This window comes from Anguilla anguilla, chromosome 4 (assembly GCF_013347855.1).
Source record: "Anguilla anguilla isolate fAngAng1 chromosome 4, fAngAng1.pri, whole genome shotgun sequence".
Classification (NCBI taxonomy): Eukaryota; Metazoa; Chordata; class Actinopteri; order Anguilliformes; family Anguillidae; genus Anguilla; species Anguilla anguilla.
This window is the reverse complement of record NC_049204.1, coordinates 11,847,980-11,868,125: the sequence shown is the minus strand read 5'-3', so window position 1 is coordinate 11,868,125 and position 20,146 is coordinate 11,847,980. Positions and strand designations below refer to the sequence as shown.

General features: G+C 42.1%; 1 protein-coding gene across 2 annotated transcripts; it reads left to right on the top strand.

Moving 5' to 3' along the window:
• Positions 1–1,726: 1,726 nt before the first annotated feature.
• Positions 1,727–15,635, top strand: mknk1 (MAPK interacting serine/threonine kinase 1). 2 transcript variants are annotated; one of them, XM_035414913.1, is made up of 14 exons: positions 1,727–1,865; positions 2,948–3,010; positions 3,782–3,920; positions 5,327–5,428; positions 6,544–6,641; positions 7,657–7,736; positions 7,848–7,921; positions 8,840–8,944; positions 9,067–9,122; positions 9,405–9,500; positions 10,235–10,429; positions 11,330–11,494; positions 12,682–12,725; positions 13,137–15,635. In XM_035414913.1, the coding sequence occupies exons 1-14, from the start codon at positions 1,815–1,817 to the stop codon at positions 13,378–13,380; spliced, it is 1,512 nt and encodes a 503-aa protein (XP_035270804.1). In that variant the 5' UTR covers positions 1,727–1,814; the 3' UTR covers positions 13,381–15,635. The 2 variants fall into 2 exon arrangements, with proteins under 2 accessions (XP_035270804.1, XP_035270805.1); XM_035414914.1 differs by having other exon boundaries at positions 1,749–1,865; positions 2,900–3,010.
• The last annotated feature ends 4,511 nt before the right edge of the window (positions 15,636–20,146 follow it).

Genomic DNA, 20,146 nt, shown 5'->3' with positions numbered 1-20,146 from the left:
AAAGAACATTATGAACAGAACATGATCAGCTGCAGGACACTAAAGCATGAATTCAAGAGTATATTTTATTTATCTACAGAGATCCAGCTACAGCAAATAAAGGTTAAATGGGAGGTAATTGTCATGTGGCTTCAGTTAAGAGGGTGATTTTGGATTTCTCATTGGTACATATTCTATTTTAAAACCTATGAGGAACTAGCAGTGTTCAATAGCAAATTGATAAGACATCTGTATATGTCAACTAATTTTTGTGCAAGTCCAGAGTGTCCATCCATCATCTAACCCACCTATTCCAGGGCAGAGTGACAGCCTATTCGACCATCTACTGAGCAAGGGGCAGGAATATGCTATGGACAGATTGCCAGTACATCGCAGGACACACACCATTCACTCACACACTCATACCTAGGGACAATATAGATTTGCCAGTTAACCTAAACTGCATCTTTTTGGACTGTGGGAGGAACCTAGAGTACCCGGAGAAAACCCACGTGGACACGGGAAAAATAGAATAATACCGCATGTAAAGGCCCCGGCCCGGGATTCAAACCAAGGACCTTCTTGCTGCGCCGTGCCGCCCATTCCAGAGTGCACTACATGTATTAGAATATAAATAATTAAGAATATTTCACTCTTTCTACAGGTTCAACAGGAATTTAATGAAAATTCCAAAAATTGATCGATATAATATAGAATGTTTTATATAGGTATACAATGTGCATTACCTTTGATAAATGGAGTAAATTTAACACAAAGGCCATTTTGATAGAAATTCAATAAAATTACATTTAAAAAAAAATCCGAACAAACTGGAAACAAAGTAGCGAGTCATTAATAGCTATATAGCACGATCAAGGTTACTTAGCCTAATTACACCAATAGTGTTGGCTAATCACCTTATTCATAGGACCTAATAGTGACTCACTCTGCACTCTGAACCCTAGCGCACACACCAAGATTTGAGGCACAGCCTAACTCTTTTAAAAGGCATAACATATTTACAATGACTGGTGAAATCTGACTGCTGAAATTCCCCCTTGTTATAATGCACTGGAGTCCATGCAGTGCGTTAAATTCTGAATCACAACCAGCATACATGTAGGAATGTAGGAACGTGTTTTGGGTGAGTGACACGCAATATTAACATTTCACAAGTTGGCCCAGGGGCGGTATTGGTAGTTATGGGGCTCTAGGCAGAATTTTGCGGTGGAGCCCCTCACGGTCCAGGTTAGGTTCAGTGATCGAGTTCAGTTGAATCTAGTATTAAATTAGTTTTTTTTCTTCATTATAGCGTAACAGAAGGGTAGCTACATCTTGATAATTAAGTGAAAATATTGTGTAAGTAGAAACAAGGCATTTTCGGTCGTTCAAGTCAATGTTTTTTTTCCGAATAAGAACTGCTGTTGGGACCCCTCCTGTTGCTGGTTACAGCTGTATCTGAAAACAGACTTTTTCGTCTTCAACTACTAGACATGTAAAGCAAAACAAAACCAACACGCTTTATGTTATGTATTATGTGGGGATATTAATGCGGCACTGTTAATATGCACAGACCAAAATTCGTGTAGATATTTGTGGATTGAAGGAAATGTTTTATTTAATCTAGTAAACCTATTCAGTTGTGATGAGTGATTAGACTAGCCTACATTTGGATCTTCCAAAAATGCCTCAGCCTTGTCACATGGTCGCCGTAAGCCATGTAATACACGCATGCGGACTACGTCGGTTTCGCAAGAGGAGGTGGTAATGTTTTGTTTCTCCACTCCTCGCACGCAGTCTTCTACTTACTTGCCGCCGCACTCGTTGGTTGGGAAATGGCTGAGGGAGTCAAGGCACAACTGGGCTTATATGGATGCAGCTTTCAGGTTTGTCTTAAATAACTGACTTGTTTTGTTAGACCGATGTCCAGATTATGAAACGGATAGTTTAACGGTGGCTCGTTGGCTAATTTGGACAGTCTTAACTTTCCACATCTCAGAATTTCAGACCTGAATGATGCGACCACTGCCAGTTAAGTAGCAACCTGACGATACTAACGTTAGCTAGCGGTTATAATGGCCATAGTTAGCCAGTCTAACGTTATTATGTATGTTGTGGTAACTTAATATGCCAGTTTGTCAGACACCTGACTAGCCAATTCACTAGCCATAGCTAGCTTGCGTTGATTTAAGTAGTGTGGCCTGGATTCATGTTTCACCTCTTATCGATATGACACGACTTCTGTAGACTAAGTGATTTATCAAACCCTACAGAGTGATGATCTTCAGTATAACACAACGTACAGTTTTGCCGCATAATGCGGTACTCAGTGTATCTGTATTTGACTATCGATAGCTATTTTTAATGATGGCGAACTGAGCTAACTGACGTTAGCTAACGTTGTATATTAATGAGTGTAAAACTGTAATATGTAATACACGAAAGCTATCTATAACTCATCTAAAACTGGTTATCCTACTAATTATGAAAGATGTGTCTTGTTAGTAGGAATACTGCATGTCATGCAGTTGGCGCTAGCAGGCTAACTAGATACAAGAGATGCGTGTCAGTTTAGATAAATAGTTGTCTGACGAATAGAGACCCCGCTCCATTCGTTGATTCTCGAGCCACTAACATGATTAGAGTACCTAGAATAGGTTTCGAGTAGTTGTCAGGTTTGATATGTAACTGGTTTTTCTTGTTCTAATTTTATTTAATTATTTAATTTTGAATTCACATCGTTGAATTCAAAATGTTTCTTTGTTACTACTTGCCAACAGTAATGTTAAATACATACGTTGCTAATCGCGTTTTCTTATGTTTGATATGAGATCAGTAGTTTGCGCTACAAAAATGTGGCCTATGACTGTAACTTACACTGTAACGCAATTAGATTGCTTGTTGATTTGCTTCACTTTAGACTTCCTGACGGGAAACACTCTAACCAAACGGGGCGTGTTATTTTCAGCTTGCGGATATGGTGAGACAGAGAAAGATAGTGGAGCTGCACGCTTTCCAGCGGTCTTTCCAGGTAATCCCCAAGTCCCGTCACACATTCACTGAAATTATCATCTTAAACGATGACAAATCATTTTTTATTTTGAAGCTGGCCACTGTTCAGCGACTTGCTTATGATAAAACAAATGAATGACTTGCTCCTTATTTGAAATAACAGTCATAGAAATACTGTAGCTCAGAAAACGGATAATGATGCAAGTTTTGTTTTGTCCTGTAGCAGGAAGGACAATGAGCAGATAAACCGCTACAGTACTAAATGAAGCAGCTGTCAGAGCAATTCATTTAACCTAAAAACAATTAATGGAACATACTTTGAAAAATTTACTTGGTGATTACCTCAATATAATATACAAAATGTGGAGTCATTTCAAAATTGATCTGATTTCAGACAAAATGACCTAATTCATAGCAGACACATCACATTGATTTCCGATGATGTCATGTAGCGTCAAAGGTTATGAGTAATAGTTTATCTAGAGCAGTGAAAATGCTGCTGGGAATTTCACAGGTCAGATAAGGTTCTCTTCCCTCTTCGTTTATCATGTACTTTCCTGTTGCTGTGCAGTGTTGGCTGTCTGCCCAAGGGGATCATAACAGGCATGGCATATACATGTTGTAACCAGTAATAAAATACATACTATGTTTAAATATATCAAGGTCAAATTTTTGTTTAGTTCTTGAACATTATAGCCTTTTTTTTTGCTGTGTCATCTTGTTGAGCACTGGGGGCAGTGTGCCCTTTGCTTGTGTAGTGATAATGGCAGTTTGACTTTTTGTGCCATAGCTTCAGAGCAGGTCTGTGGACTCTGTCCCGGTGGATGGAAGCTGTGCAGGCCTGACCCCCCTCCAGCGAAACGGCTCCCCTGTGGAGGCGCAGCTCAGCCCCTCCTGCGATGTGGCTGGCACTGTAGCACGGAGCCCAGGTCAGGAAACAGAAATGGACGCGTGTCGACTCATGACTGATCGCTGTTGTCTTTTGAGGCCTGGGGTTCCCAGTACACGGCTCTGTTCAGTACCACCGAGAGGAAAAGGCGGGAATATTCAGTCTTGTAAAGGAAAAAAACCTGCTGAATATCAAATCGCACAGAGCTTTGGTAGCTATTGCCAAATACTGAACAAATGAACAAAAAGACACAAAATGGCCTGCGTATGTATTTGGGTGACTGCAACACAGTATATCGGTCACCTTTGAACAGCAAGGCTGACTTGATTTTTGCTCCTGTATATTCTACTGTGCGAAAACATTCTGGATTGGATCAGGCTGTAGTACACTTGCCCTTTCTACATGGCTCCTAGTGGAGGCCCTGCTACTCAACTGGATTATTTCAGTTCCCTTTTCGCTGGGCTCAAGTTCATTCCGCTACACCCCTGCAGTTACTGCAGAATGCAGAACTTGTGCTACCGAGCATGCTCATGTCGCACCCCTGCCATCTCACTTCACTGGCTACCTGTTACGGCCTGCATGAACTTTAAGGCCTTGCTACTAGCCTGTAGGGGAGTGAGGGGGACAGCCCCACCGTACCTCCAAGTGCAGTGCGCAACTGCAAAGTGACTGGCTCTCCTGTGTGTACGTGGTTGTACAGAGTCACGATGCCTGCCTGTACTGGCCCCACTGTGGTGGCACAAACTTCCCCACAGGTGGTCAGGACAGCAGAATTGTTGGCTATCTTTCGATGCGGGCAGAAGGCACACTTCTCCAGACTGCATCTTGGTTTCCTTACCATACCCACCCTTTAACTCTTTCTCCTTTTGTAATAATTTTGTTTATGATATTTCATATAGTTTTAGGTTTCTTATGGTTTTATGTTTTTCTTTTTAGGGCTTGTTAAGGATGTAGACTGTATGCTATTAAATTTGTACTTTGGTTCTTAGTTAGCATAGCGTTAGTGATTTTGCATCTTTACTCACTGTTGTAGGAATGTTGTTAGCCAAGTCTGGCACTATTGCTCATTTTAATCAGGTGAACGCACTTCTACTTCTCCTATATTGTAAGTTGCTCTGCATAGCACTTTCTGCTAAATTAACTGCTAATGAACCCTGTGACATGTTGACCTGACTGTTTTAGGCATATCAACAACTTTTCAGAACATGAATATGTATTTAATGACAAAAGTACAGTGTAACTGTCACATATGGTTGCAGATAAAATAACTACTCTGACTGTTTATCGGAGTAGATATTATTTATCAACAGACATTGCTAAATGCTGCCTGGACACTTAGTGGTTGAACCAAAAATTCAGATGATTGGTCAAATTGATTTGCTTGCGTCACAGTCCTTACTGTATGCGTTTGCTCCACACTGACGTTACACTGCATCATTGTTGCAGTAATGGAGGGCAGCCAACCGCTAAGCATCGAGGATGCCGCCAAGAGAAAGAAGAAGAAAAGGAGGACAAGAGCAACTGACAGCTTTACGGCGAGTTTCAATGGTAAACCCACAGAAACCACAACGTTATCTTGAAATGGCCCCTTTTCACTGAAAGGAAAGTGTGGCTGAAAGGTGGCGCATCCTCTTTAGACACTGTTCTGCCGTGTTGACGGGCCCTACGTTTCGGTATCGAAGCCGTGCTGACCCAGTGCAGACCACGGTTCCAAGCCCCCACTGGTTGGCACGCGATTGGCCGTGGTGTCGTCGGGGGAGGGAGGGATTTAAGTCGGTGGGGTGACCGTCTTGTTGTGCTTCGGGGACCGCATTTTGGGTCAGACCAGAGGTGCACTTAGCGGGGGTGCTATGAGCGGCCATCGGGGGCCCCCTTTGTACTAGACACTAACTTAAGCATTGTTTTAATGAAACTTGACAAGCAACATTGTGCATCATTTGCATAAAAAGAACGTTCTCATGCCTTGTTTGCATAATGCATGACATGCTAGCGCTGCTCCTCGATTGCATCAATGTATTCTCAACCAGTGGAGAATAATGTTGATATGAAAGCAGAATGCAGCCATTTTCAGTCATTTGTATGTCTGTTTGGAATACGGCAAAAAACTTAAGACTTTGACTCTTCCTGTTTTGGCAACTCAGGAAGACATTTTTCTGTGTGCTTTTTCAGTTTTATGCCAGTTTGTTTTCCACAATGTGAAACAGTGGGGGTCTCATGTTTAGTAACTAGATTGCAGGTGCGTCTGCTAATTTGATGTGTGTGACGTGAACTGTATCTCGGTCTATCCTCGCCCATTAATGGTTTTCATACAGCGTGCCAGCCAGAAGTCTTTAATTTCTTACTGCAGTTTTTTCCTGTTAAAATATAACAGGTCTGTCTCACTGAAACATTTATGGCTTGATGGTGGACTTAGAAAAATGCTTTTTAATTGGGTATCTGTGAATCTCGTAGTTTGAAAGGCAGGTGAATCTAATGGTAAATAAATAAATGAATAGATAAATAAATAAATGAAGTTTCTGTTGACACATGCCTGTGCTAAATTAACGGCAGTTTGTTGCTTTTGTGAGCTGCTAAATTTAGAAGTTTTGACTGTTTTGCGCTTTCTAGATAATGTGTTAATGAGGTTGGCTTGAATCCTTTGTCTGCCTACCTTTCCTTTGCAGACCTGTACAAGCTAACGGAGGAGCTGCTGGGAAAGGGGGCGCACGCCAAAGTTCAGGGCTGCGTAAGCCTGCAGAATGGAAAAGAATATGCCGTGAAGGTGAGTGGGGGCTGTGTCAAGCAGAGCATTCTGGGAATTGTTGTTTTTTTTTTTGTTTGTTTGCTTGTTTGTTTAAAGGAGTACCATGGTGGTTGAACGTGACACTTTCCAGTTGTCTTCAGGCAACAACAAAACAAATGTGCATAATTTTTTTATTCTTCAGTCATTTCAATGTACTTTAAAACGTATTTTTCTAAGCCTAAATTTCCCACGATAAAAATTCACCCGAACCGTCTGGGCGTGGTAATGAGAACTGTCAGTTAGCTATGATTGACAGACCGTGCCCCGTTACCATAGCTACCCCCATGATATGCGCTCTCTTTGGGAGACTGAATTTTCACAAGCTAGCTAGCTTAGTAGGGCTAGTATATCAAGTATCGGTAGATAGCTAAGGTAAGGACGTTTACTTATATCCAATGATAATTTTTGATATCTAGCTAGCCAAGTTAAGATAAAAGCACAACTATAACGTCCTCATAAAAGCAAACTAGCAAGCTAACGTTATCGATAACATTGCCTTATGAAAGCAAACCTCCTAGCTAGCTAACGTTAGCTAGCCAGCTAAATGAATATAACCAGAAATAATCTAAAGGCACTCTAATTTAAGTGAACCTAACGTTAGTCAAATATTTGCATTGTCTGAACAGCAGGACGGTGTGTCCTGTCAGATTTCTTTACGGGGCGTGGAAATGGGAGTGGTTACTGTATTAATGACGTAGCAAAATGACAACTTTCTCAACCGGTTGAAAATAGGACGATGAATTTAAAACGCATATTTCTCCAAGAATACAGAACGGACATATTTAATACTTTGCTCATTGTGTTTCTTCAATGCCTCTTGTGCAAATAGCACATAAAACCGAGAAAGTGTGAAAATCACCATAGTACTCCTTTAAGGTCTTTCATTGCTGTTAATATTTTTGCGAAAGAGGGGAGTGCTGTGAGAAGTCATAAGAGCAGACCACAAGGACAATCATAAAACTGTGTTAACCGCCGTCCTGTTTGGTATGTGCAGATTATAGAGAAGACCAAGAGCCACAGTCGTACCCGTGTCTTCAGAGAGGTAGAGACCCTCTACCAGTGCCAGGGGAACAGGTGAATTGCACTCTACACTCATTCTACACTGTTCTGCTACACTGTTAATTGCACATTGTGTGTCAGCATCATGTATTTTTTGAACAACTTCTTTTTATTTTTATTTTGTAGGAATATTTTGGAGCTGATAGAATTTTTTGAAGATGAAGCCTGCTTCTATTTAGTATTTGAGAAGTTACGAGGAGGTAGAGTTCAAATTTACCTTTTGAAGTTTTTTTTATATTGTGTATTTTATACAGGCAATAGAACCTTGAAGATACAAATGTATCAAGTATGCAGGTTATCTGTATCACTGAAATGTTTGTAACTTTGAAAGTGATGTCAAAACACACCAATTTTAACAATTTACGATCTTTCATTGATTGGAATAATATACCTACATTATGGTCTCATGTATTTAAAAAAAAAAGAACCCTTCTGTTATTTTGTAGTTCTAATTTTAGATTAGGTTAATAACCAGTGATTAAACGAGCAGTAATGAGGATTTCATTAGGTAATTATTTTTTTCTATGTTGCCTTTCCATGAATGATACAGCTCCTTGTCAGGAACCATTATCCTCTAATGCAGACTGTTTCATTTTTTTCTCCCCCATATTTGTAACAAACACTGACCTCCCCACATTGTATTTTAAGCATTAGTGACACATTCCATTATTTAGTTCTAATGGTACAGCATTTTAAAATAGCGTTTAGCATTTTTATGAAAAGAAAGTGCGAATAGAAAGAGCTTGGCACTGATAAGGTGTTATTTCATACGCTGTTTCCAGTTTCATAACCTGCTCTGTTGACCTATGAGTCTGTATCTCTGAGATTTGTATCTCTCGGGTTCTATTGTACGGAAAATTTCACCCATTCAATGGACACATCAGGAATATAAAAGGCTTGCATTCATTACGCTTATGTATCCATTACTTACCTAAGGTGATATCCACAGTTTCTGTTATAAACGTATGTGACTTGAAGGACCGTATAATTGCATTTGTGTTTATATTTGAGTAATGTGAATTGCATATTTGATACAGTGGGGTGTTCGTTGTTTAACGGTGAAGTGGATGCTGACTGCGAGGTGTGATGACTTTCCGCTGTGTGCATGCCATCCCCAGGCTCCATTCTGTCTCACATCCAGAGTCGCAAGCACTTCGATGAGCTGGAGGCCAGCCGGGTGGTCAGGGACATCGCTAAGGCGCTCAACTTCCTCCACACTAAGGGTAGGCGGCTGCCGGGGGGGGTGGGGGGTGGGGGGGGGGGACGGGTTTTTGTTGATGCGTGACAGGCGAGGCGAAGAGAGGTTTTGCTAGCTCATGCTCACGCTCACGCTCGCTCTTTGCAGGCATTGCCCACCGGGACCTCAAGCCTGAAAATATTCTGTGTGAATTCGCTGACCGGGTAAAGTCCATTTCATGTCCTTGCACAGTCCTCTGTCTCCTTTTGTGACAGAACATTAGCATGTTGGTGAACACGATAAGTGATTAGGAATATGTTTACATTATTAAACGTATCCTATTAATAAAATGAGTCATTACTGAGCATTCAGAGAAAGTACCATTAAATGAGTGGAGGGATGGTTCATTTTAGGCTAAAAATGAGTGTCTTGAAGGTGCAATTAAAAAAAAAAAAAAAAAAAAAAAGGGTTAATTTGTTTCAATGCGTGTATTTGCACCTGTGCAGGTGTCTCCAGTGAAGATCTGTGATTTTGACTTGGGAAGCGGAGTAAAGATGAGCAGTGCCTGCACACCCATCACCACCCCTGAGCTCACCACTCCAGTAAGAATGCAGGGCGAAAATTCCAGAATAGTCCCACAGCATGACGTTGAGCCATGCAGTGCGGTTTATAGGAGATCAGAAGGAGTCTGCCATCTTTTAGTATTTGTTTGCTGTATTCAGGCAGGAAGTAGAGAGAGGGTAATGGATAGAGAAGGGACCACAGCTGAGACGGTCTTGTAGGAGGGAACTGAACCCCCGCCTGCATTGGGGGGGCGCGACTCGTTAGTTTGAGAGTCAGCTATCCTGCGGCCTGCACCACGCATCTCACCATGATGGATTTTGTTTTGAGACTGCATATTTAAGCTGAGAAATCAAGCCAGACTTCCTAAATGAGAATTATTCATGATATCTGTAGGAAAAAAACATATTTGTGCTGTTAGGTTAAACTGTACAGGGCTGAAATTTACATGCGGAGACACTCTCGCCTTGAATATACATGTGCGCGAGTTAACATGTCGCGTGTGCCTGTGTCCTTTTGTCCCCGCTTGTCTCTCTCTCTCTCTCTCTCCCTCTCTCGCTCCCTCTCTCGCTCCCTCTCTCGCTCCCTCCCTCTCTCCCTCCCTCTCTCCCTCTCTCTCACGCTCTCTCTCTCTCTGTCTCTCTCCCTCCCTCTCTCCCTCTCTCACGCTCTCTCTCTCTCTCTGTCTCTCTCTCTCGCTCTCTCGCTCTCTTGCTCTCTCTCGCTCTCTCTCGCTCTCTCTCCCTCCCTCCCTCCCTCCCTCCCTCCCTCTCAGTGCGGCTCGGCGGAGTACATGGCCCCCGAGGTGGTGGAGGTGTTCACGGACGAGGCCACCTTCTACGACAAGCGGTGCGACCTGTGGAGCCTGGGGGTCATCCTGTACATCATGCTGAGCGGCTGCCCCCCCTTCACGGGCCACTGCGGGACGGACTGCGGCTGGGAGCGCGGGGAGACCTGCCGCGCCTGCCAGGTAACGCCCCCCCCCCCCCCCCGAAACGCCCGACCGCCCCTCCCTTCACGCCGAGCGCCCCAGTCTCGCCGTTCACCCAGCGCCGCTCCTCACGCGGTTAGGCTTCGTCCAGCAACGCCTCCTTGTTCTGGAAGCATTGCTGGAAGACCTTTCTTTTGTGATACTGGTGAAATCTGGCGACCAGCATGAAGCTGAGCATGTCCAGTTCTCACCCTAATTTGGAATTGCCGGCTGCCTGCGACTGCAGCCGCGGTCATTCTCGAACCCGACCGCCGGTGTGTGAGAGTGCAGGCTGCGGTTCTCCAGACTGCTTCTTTTGGGCGACACGGTAACCAGTTGCGCGACCTATGTCCCGATTCGTTACGAGACCGCGGGGCTGTCCGACCGGTAGATGAAACCAGTCGTGGCGGGCCCCGGGAGAGTAGGGGGGAAAAAAAAAAGTGTGTCAAGAGTCTCGAGTCTAAAAAATATTAAGAGAGCTTGCATTCCTAAGTGATGTGGGAAGCGCATTCCGGAGGTAGAGCGCGTGGTATTGGAATGTTCCGCTCCTGGCTGATTTATTTTGTTTGAGTCTGGGGGGAGTGATACATAGCCTGTGCCTTGGGGGCACTGGGTGCGTGCCGGTGAGTGCAGTGTAATAAGATCAGAACACCATGCTAATCCAAGCAAGGCTTTATAGGTTAAAAGAAGTATTTTGAAGTCGGCTGTAGCTCGTACTGGCAGCCGGTAGAGGGAAGACAGAACAGGTGTTATATTGTGTGCATTCTGCTGTATTGGAGCACTCTTCCAGGAAAGCAGGTTTGGGCTGGTTTGACTCAGATTTGCACTTCGTCAGGTTCCTGATGTTTTTTTTGTGAAGGGCGCTGACGTGGCCTTCTGCCGTTTCTCCTTCTTCCCCAGAACAACCTGTTTGAGAGCATCCAGGAGGGGAAGTACGAGTTCCCCGAGAAAGACTGGGCCCGCATCTCGGACGACGCCAAAGACCTCATCTCCAGGCTGCTGGTGCGAGACGCCACGCTGCGGCTCGGCGCCGGGCAGGTCCTGGAGCACCCGTGGGTACAGGGGGTACGTAGCTCTCCTCCGCCGCTACCTCTCAGCTAGCGGAGCGGCGAGCCGCTGCTAACGCTAACGCGCAGACGCGTCTGAACCGCACGCTGCGCCCGCGAAAGGAAGTGTTCGCTTCCGCGCTTCCCAGATTTCCTCTGTTGACCCAAAAAACGCAAACGCGAACGACCCAGAACACAAAAGCGAGCCCGCATTTGAACGGCTGAAAGTAAACTAAATTAAAAGTTTCGGAGTTGGCCTCGTCAACGCACTGACCTGAAATGAGCAGTTCATGTTCGAAAAAACCTACCAATTTGTATGAATTAAATCAGTTCTGCAAAGAAGAGTGGGCTAAATTGCTTTTTCACATTGGTGATAACATTTTTCATTCAATGAAATTATTTTTTAAATATATTTCATGTTTACGCAGGTCCCCTTTGTCTAATATGACATTTTGTCTAAAGATCTGAAATTATTCAGTGTGACAAATGTGCAGTAGTGGAGAAAATCAGGAAGGGAGTAAATACTTTTTCAAGGCGCTGTATTTTATTTATACTGTTGTTACTAGATTGAACATTTGACCTTCCAACCAAAAACTAATTTATTGGCCGTAGGCTGTTAAAAGCTGTTGTTAATACTGTGTATAATAACGGTCATGAATTTCAGATCCATCCCTTTTTGGTTAGTTAATTATTTGTCTAGTACTAATACTGGATGATGTCTTCGGCCTTGATTACTTCTTTGCTTTATGAAGTGTGAATGTTGACATCAGCTCATGTAAAACCGTGATTGCTCATACCATTCAAATATTGTATAATGTTGAAAACACCTACACAGCATAGACCAGGCAAATATAATTGAGGATGACAGCTTCCACGTCAGGATTGTAGAATTCCCATTCATTGTTCAAAGTGATTTTTACGCCTTTGTTATTTGCTCAGCAGGACAAATTATTTTGCTTCACGCATTGCAACAGTGTGATATTTTTTAAAACACAGCACTGGAACTGCATCAAGTTATGGTCAAAGTAGAGCACGTTTTATTAGCACCTAATTTTTAACTTCTTATTATTTTGTGGTAAAATACGTTTTCCGGTAGTAAAACTACAATGCAAAATACAAGTTTTTATTACTTGTGTTTTTAGAGGGCAGTTAAATTCAGTTGATTTTGTTTAACCTGAGTGCATCTCTCCTTCCTGCTCGCTTCAGAACGCTCCGGAACGCGGACTTCCTACGCCACATGTTCTGCAGAGGTAAGCCGCAGAGTCCTAACGTTCGCCGGAGACTGTGGATCGGTGGAAACAAATGAAACGTAAATGTCAGCAGGAGCTGCACCAGGGACGGTGGGCTGCTGTGTGAATTGTATTCCAGCTGTTGGTGTCCTTCTAATGAACAGCAACATTCAGCGTGGTGCCCTGGTGCCTTGGTACGGGAGTTCGCTGAGGACAACTCCTTGTGTATGTGTGTGTGTGTGTGTGTGTGTGCATGTGTGTGTGTGTGCGCATTTGCAAAATAAAATTGCAGTTACTGTAACTTAAAAAAAAAAAAAATTGAGTTCAGCAGTTTATGCTTTTTTTTCATTGTCCTACAAATGAAATTGCTTTGAAATGATTGCGGGTCCACCCGAGCCTTGCGTGAATGCGGTGTAACGTCCCCGCCCGCAGGAACAGCAGCACCAAGGACCTGACGCAGTTCGCCGCCGACGCCATCGCCTGCAACCGCCAGCTCTCGCAGCACGACGAGGAGCGCGAGGACATGACCGCCATCGTCTGCTCCATGCGGCTGTCCCCGCCCTCCAACTCGCGTCTGGCCCGCCGGCGAGCCCAGACCCACGCCCTGCGCGACGGGCCCCCGGGGGACCTGCCGGCCCCCGCCGAGGGGCCCCCCGCGTGCGTCAACGCCTGCTGACCCCGTGAAACCGGCAACCGGGACCGTTTTAGGGTCGCTGCTTTGGGGAGCCTTCAACTACCGGGCTTATTCTGCACGCGCTCGGTGCTGTAGCGGCCCGTGTCTGAATGTACCCCCGGGTTCTTCACAGGATGCGCGTGTTAGCGCATTAGCATTAGCGTAGCAAGGTGGACGTTAGCGTCCATTGCAGGGCACTTAATGGGTGTGGCTGGATGATGGGGCTGGGGCACATGCGCTTATATGCGCTGTGTTTCCTTGATGCCGGTTAGTCATTGTTAGCGGTAGGTGCTTTTGAATTGATGATTGATCTTTGATGATTGGTAGACTGGCTAATCAGTGCAAAGGAGGTGAACATTCAGGAAGTGACATCAGCCCAGTCGTATTGATTTTCAGTGTTATGTTCCTGAATGCTGTTGAATGCGTAGTCCTCCTGACGGACGATCGACAGTAATAGTATTTACAGTAGTTGAGCTGAAGTGAGTCACTTTCAGGCCTTCTCCGTGCTGTTAATGGTTTATAAAGTCTTCCTGAACTCAGCTGTGAAAGGGATTTAGTGCAAATGGGCAAAAGTATTTTTTATGAATTTAAAAAAAATATTCTGGCAAAAAACGTGTATGTTGTGTGTGGGTTATGCGTATTGTAAATGCTTTAAATGTTGCAGTCTGAATGCATTTGGTCTGTCGGCACTTTGCTTTGTCAAGTCATAGCTATTTGTGTAGAGTTATTGAACTCAGTGACCTCAGTACAGAGCATGAATATACTTTACTGAAGTACATGCATTTGAGAGGTACATTGTTATTGTATCGGGAAAACTGTAAGACTTTTATTTCACTGGTAAAATTCTCTTGAATTTTGTAGTTGTTTTTACCAAATAGAAACAATTCCAAAATAGCTTTCCTTCAGAAACATTTGAGTAGTTTTGTTCATAATGTTTAAAAAGATTAAGTCTTTAAGCGTATTACTGCAGTTTGGTTAGGTGAATAATTTTAGTCTAATTCTGATGTTATGGAACATGAAAATTATGACCATTGTCAATTAGCATGTTTTTGCTAAATTGATTTCATGTGGGATGCGTCTCTGAAGCTTGTCATTCACTTGCAAGAAAATGATTTAAATATGCAAATGACCTTTGTATTAACCCTATCAAAAACCAAAAAGGGAAAAAAAACTGCACATTTTTCCACCAATTGCTTGTATTTCTGTATGTGTATGATGGAAGCGTTTTTTGTCAGTTACATTACATATTTACTGCTTTTCATCTTTAACTAAGTTGAGTGATATTTCACTTTGTTATACTGTGACTTTTATTTGGTTCATGAGAATTACACTGAGCTTCAGAATTGTGCAGAATTATTGTAATCTGTAATTGCTCATTTGTGCATTATGTTGTATACTTTTAGGAACTGGGCTGATTGCTTTCAACAGTAGCATGTTTATTGAACTGGGGATTGTTAATTTTGTACTGTGCTCAGGGGTGGTTGTGTAAACGATTGTCATTTTATTTTTTTATTTGTATTTTTTTCAAATTGCTTGGTTTTATATGAATCTCTTTCCGTCTCAGTATTTATCCTTTGAGTCTATATGTGATAGTTTTTTTTCTGTCTGAATAACGTTTGCCAATAATGTTATTAGACAACAAAAAAACGTCACTGGGTTCCAAAGAAAGTATAATGGTGAATGTCTTTGGCAAGTGAATTGAGAAAATCTGTGTGGACAGAGGAAAAACTCAGGGAAAGTCAGTTGCACCAGTGAAAATTTAAACGAATGAGCGTGCTGTTGTACGGAACACGGTTGTGCGGCTGTTATTTTCTCAAAAGAAAGTTACTCTGTTGTGTGAATCTTTATATTGTGTTGAGTACAGCACCATATTGTATGCATATCGAGTATGGTGTGGACAGCGATGCTTTCAGTTGTAGGCAAAACTGAAGCAGTTCCAGACGAGTGCTGAGAGACCTGCAGGGTCACTTCACTGCGTGTGGTGGTTCGTTTGGGCATTCAGTCTTTTTCGTTTGGGTATGGACAGTTCTAATATTATTGTTCCTAATATGATCAAATGCAGAGTAAATGGGTATCTTAGCCTCATCTTAGCTATTCCTTCTGTAAAGCATGTACATGAATCAAAGAATGCATAGATTTCTTAAAGTACATTTGACCATTTTATTTCATACTGTTGGTATTTTGGTTTATAGTTTTAACATGTTGATATGTCTTATGAATGTGGATTGAACCCAGTAAACAAACACTATGACACCCTTGAGCTGTTTACTTCAATTTTTCTTCCAAAAAGTGTTTTGGGAAATTATCTTCTTTTATTTTCTCCTTATTTTGTTGGGAACTTCTTTGCTGTAGACACAGTAAAGCATATTATTTATATTGTTGTGGAGAAAAATTAACCAGTCTTTTAACATGTTGTTTGTGTTGCCCAACAATACATTTGTTCTTGTGAGAATTAAGTTTTAGATTTAGTTTTAGAAAATCACTTTTAGAAATTCAGTTGACCCAATCCCACCATAGCCAGGGTAGGCATGCTTTGAAATGCACCACTGTCTTGGGTTCCCACTTACTGATTGCTAGTGAAGTGAGTTTCGTTTCCAGAGTCGATTTGATGTTTTATTTATGTGACGGTCCAGATGAACCCATGCTGACTGACTCTCCCTCGCAGCTGGCAAAGGAGCCATCACTCCACGCTGCTCTCGCTTCTGAGATTTCAGTTGATCTTTCAAAGAGTTCGAAAAATTCAGCTACAGCGTATCCCTGTGTGGCCAACTTGACATTTCAGTGTAGCCACCCCCATTACCCCTCAAACTATTTGCATTAAAATGACCTCCTGGCTTGAGTCTGTCCCCTTGAGGAATGGATGGACAATGAGATGGTGATTAAATCTGAACGCACCCCTTCTCATCCTGGTGTTTCACAGCTCATAGATTCAACAATTTATTGAACAATAAAAACACACAGCCTTGTTTCAGATGAGGAAGTCTCATCGCTGTGCGCAGTTCATTAAAGTTAATTTTAAGCGTCTATAAGAATTAAGCAGTTCATCTACGTCACTGTGAGGAAAAAGTCGTTTGTACTATTAGGTGTGCCAGCAGGAAATGCATTGCCTATTTTCTGCAGCCTATTAACGTCATTTATTACCCACTGGCATAAACTGCATGTACCAATGTCTCACCCAGTTGCCATGGATACCCGATCCCTATAGCAACTAAGAGCCTTCATAGACAGCCGCACAACTGAGGAAGGCTTGCAATGCTCTTTATTGCACACAGTCATTTAAGTGCAATCAAGACAGCAGTTGTTTATTCTGCTCCTCCCTTTAAAAGTCTTTACGACATCTCTGAGAAAGTCTAGAGCATATTATACACTATATGACCAAAGGGATCTAGACACCCCTTGGTCTGGCGCTATTCTTTGTGGTTTGGGCTAGGCCCGTTAGTTCCAGTGAAAGCAAATCTTCAAATATGCTCTAGCATAAAATAACATTCTAAATGATTCGGTGCTTCCCTAACAGTTTGGGGAAGGCCCTTTCCTGTTTCAGCATGACATTGTCCCTGGGCACACACAGTGTGGAAGAACTTTACTGGCCTGCACAGTCCCCTGACCCCAACCCCATCCAACACCTTTGGGATCAGTTGGAAAGCCAACTGTGAGTCAGCCTAATTGCCAAATCAGTGCCTGACCTCACTAATGCTCTGCCCTGCAAATCCCTGCAGCAATACACCGACATCTAGTATAAAACCTTCCCAGAAGAGTGGAGGTTGTTATAGAAGCAAAGGGTGGACCAACTCCATATTAATGCCCATACTTTTGGATGAGATGTTGGATGTCAGGTGTTCACATACTTTTGGCCAAAAAACTACTCAACAACAGTGTGAGTAATGGGAGTAGCACAGCATGAAATAACCTGAGTGTATTACAGAGTACAAATTTTAATGAATGCGGCATTTGCCTCTTTTAATAGTCATCTGCTTAATCATCTTTTTATCACGACATATCCTATATCTATAGACAACAATGGCACAGAAATTTTATATAAATAAATTGCAATACAAATGGACAGAAACAGACATTAATATTGAGGAGTCAAGGTGAAGGTAGTCTGGAAACTGGCAGTTCTGGACACAAAGGAAGGGAAATCATTTGAAAGCGAATCTGTTGATTCAAAGGGCACCTTTCAGATATGCCTTGTTATCCTCTAGTAATGCCAGCATGATGAACAATCTTCAGGGGATAATTCTGTATGATGTAAGAACTCTTCATCGCAAAAGCTGTTACAGTATATCTGAATGCTAATGTTCTTGTTTTCCCCATCTTGACTCCTGCCTTTGTCAATGAGATGAAACGCCTCAGCAATAGGTCCCAAATGTCTTTCACCCTGTTAGGCTTTTGCCATGCGGGGTGCATTGCATACTCTTGCCGAATCACTTTCATTTCCGTTGATAAGGTCGTACATTGATTATATTCACTCAACTGTTTTATTATTGAGGCATCATATTGAATTTATATTGTTTAATCGTAGTGCTTTGAAACCCCATTTCAGCTCTCTGGAGTTTATGTGCAGGATGCGTCAGAACAAAGTCCGATTAACTTTCGAGTGGCTTCTCCGGCTGAAACTCACGTGATGCTCTGACTGTGCGAGTGACAATTGGGTGAGAGTCCCAAGTGCTACTGTGTCCGGAGAGGATGGGTTTCACACATAGCACATATCATGTAACTAGGGTAGGTAACCTTTTTGTGAAGCCGTACGTCAAACAGGTATCCCCATTGCATCTCTGCAGTCATCTGCTTTGATATTAGTAATAGCCTCTAATAAAGCACAGATGAAAACCCAAGGTTCTAAACTCATTTTAAAGCCAACTCTGGTTCTCATCTAAATGAGAGTTTAATTGAAGAAGCATTTTTACTTGGTGCTTTATTTACCACTCCTATGTAATCAATGGCTCAGTTTTTCCCACTAAAACATGAATAGGGTGAACATGTGTCAAGCAGGATAACCCTACAGAAATCCGGTGCTTGTGTGTGTGTGTGTGTGTGTGTGTGCACGCACGTGCATGTGTTCGTGTGTATACAGTGATGAGTGGGAAAGTAATTGATTTTCTCTCTGTACAAAGGGAAATACATTAAAAAGGAGAGCAGGTATATGACATTTAACTTGCTCACAAATAGTAAAAAAAATTAAATAGTTTGTAGATTTAATTACAGTCCCATTTGTCATTGATTGATGATGCTTGGTGAAACCTTGTCCATATGAAGAGATGCATCATTCTGCATTGACGGTATATATAGACGGTAGAGTATATTTTAACAACTCTCAGCGGGTAGGTTAGAGAGAGAATACTCCAATTTTGCGGCAATTATTTATTTTTCACAACTGAGTTGTTTTCCTTCCCAAATATGGAAAAAATGGAGAGAAAAAAAATGAGATGATCCATAATATGAATTAGTGTTTACCACCGTTATATCATCTTTTTAGGCTATAATGGATCCAGATAGCTGTAGAAAGAGGGAGCCATGACCTCAAATCTGAGAACAGCAAAATTAATTACAAACAGTGCGAAATGGAGTATTACAGGTTGCCCTGCCTGCAGTCTGGATAAACTGGCATTAAATCAGAGATGGTTCTGCTCAGAAAATCAGGCAGATTTTGCAGATTGTTATGATTTTGCACCGTAATGCCATTATTTCCCGCCTGTTTTCACCAAGCTCCATATGACATCTGTTTCTATTATTTGTAATCCCAAAAACAAAAAAACTTCCAGAAATGTACCTTCCCATAATACTGTTGAGAGTAATACGGTTTATGCAACACTCATTCATTTTGGAGGACAGTGACTGAATCTTATATGAAGATAGATAGATAGATAGATAGATAGATAAACCTTTATTGATCCCCGGAGAGAAATTCAGGTGTCTTAGCAGCAACAGAGTGAGATGAAACACAGGAAAGGTACAGGGAAGAGTAAGAATCAACCAAACCAAGATAAATAAGTAAGAATAAAAATTAAAAAAAATTAAAATAAAGATAAAATACAGTGAAATAAATTACTAAGCTGCTGGCCCAATAAATATAAATAAATGTACAGTGAATGGCCCAATAAATATAAATATATGAATATTGCTGTGAAGACTTATCTGTGTATTCTCAAAGAGTGTCAGTTACTGCGTGATTATTGCAGCTGCACTCCATCACTGTCGGGACTTTGGCCTGCTCACTGATATTACCTCATAGGGCCAGATGAGTTCTCTGGCCAGAAGGATTTCACTGAGTTTTTCCTGTCCCATTTTATGGGCCTGGGGAAGAATGTGCGTGGATAGTGTGATCATGTGATTATGGCTGGGATGGAATCCAATTAGTGAAAGAATCACTGTATAGTGCGCACCATAATGCTTTTCAAACAATGAGAAGTTTTAGCAGTGCAGTATATTGGTCTAATAATGAAATTTAACTTTTCCTTTTTTCTTTTATGATGCCTGTAGGAAAGACATTTGTTTATTTAGGTAGAACTTTTATTACACCTTTATTTAACCAGGATGGTCAGTCCAGAACAAATTCTCATTTACAATGGCTGACTTTGAAGGAAAAAAATAAAATAAAATAAAAACACATCTAAAATGCAGTCCATGCTTTTTGCTCTTTTTGTATCTGTGGTTTTTAAACATACATAAGTGGAGACTGCACCCTTCAGCTGGTGGAGGAGAGAGAAAGTGGGAGTGGTGGGAATGATGGTGCTACCCTGAATGCTCTGCTCTGTCTTTGGAACCCTTG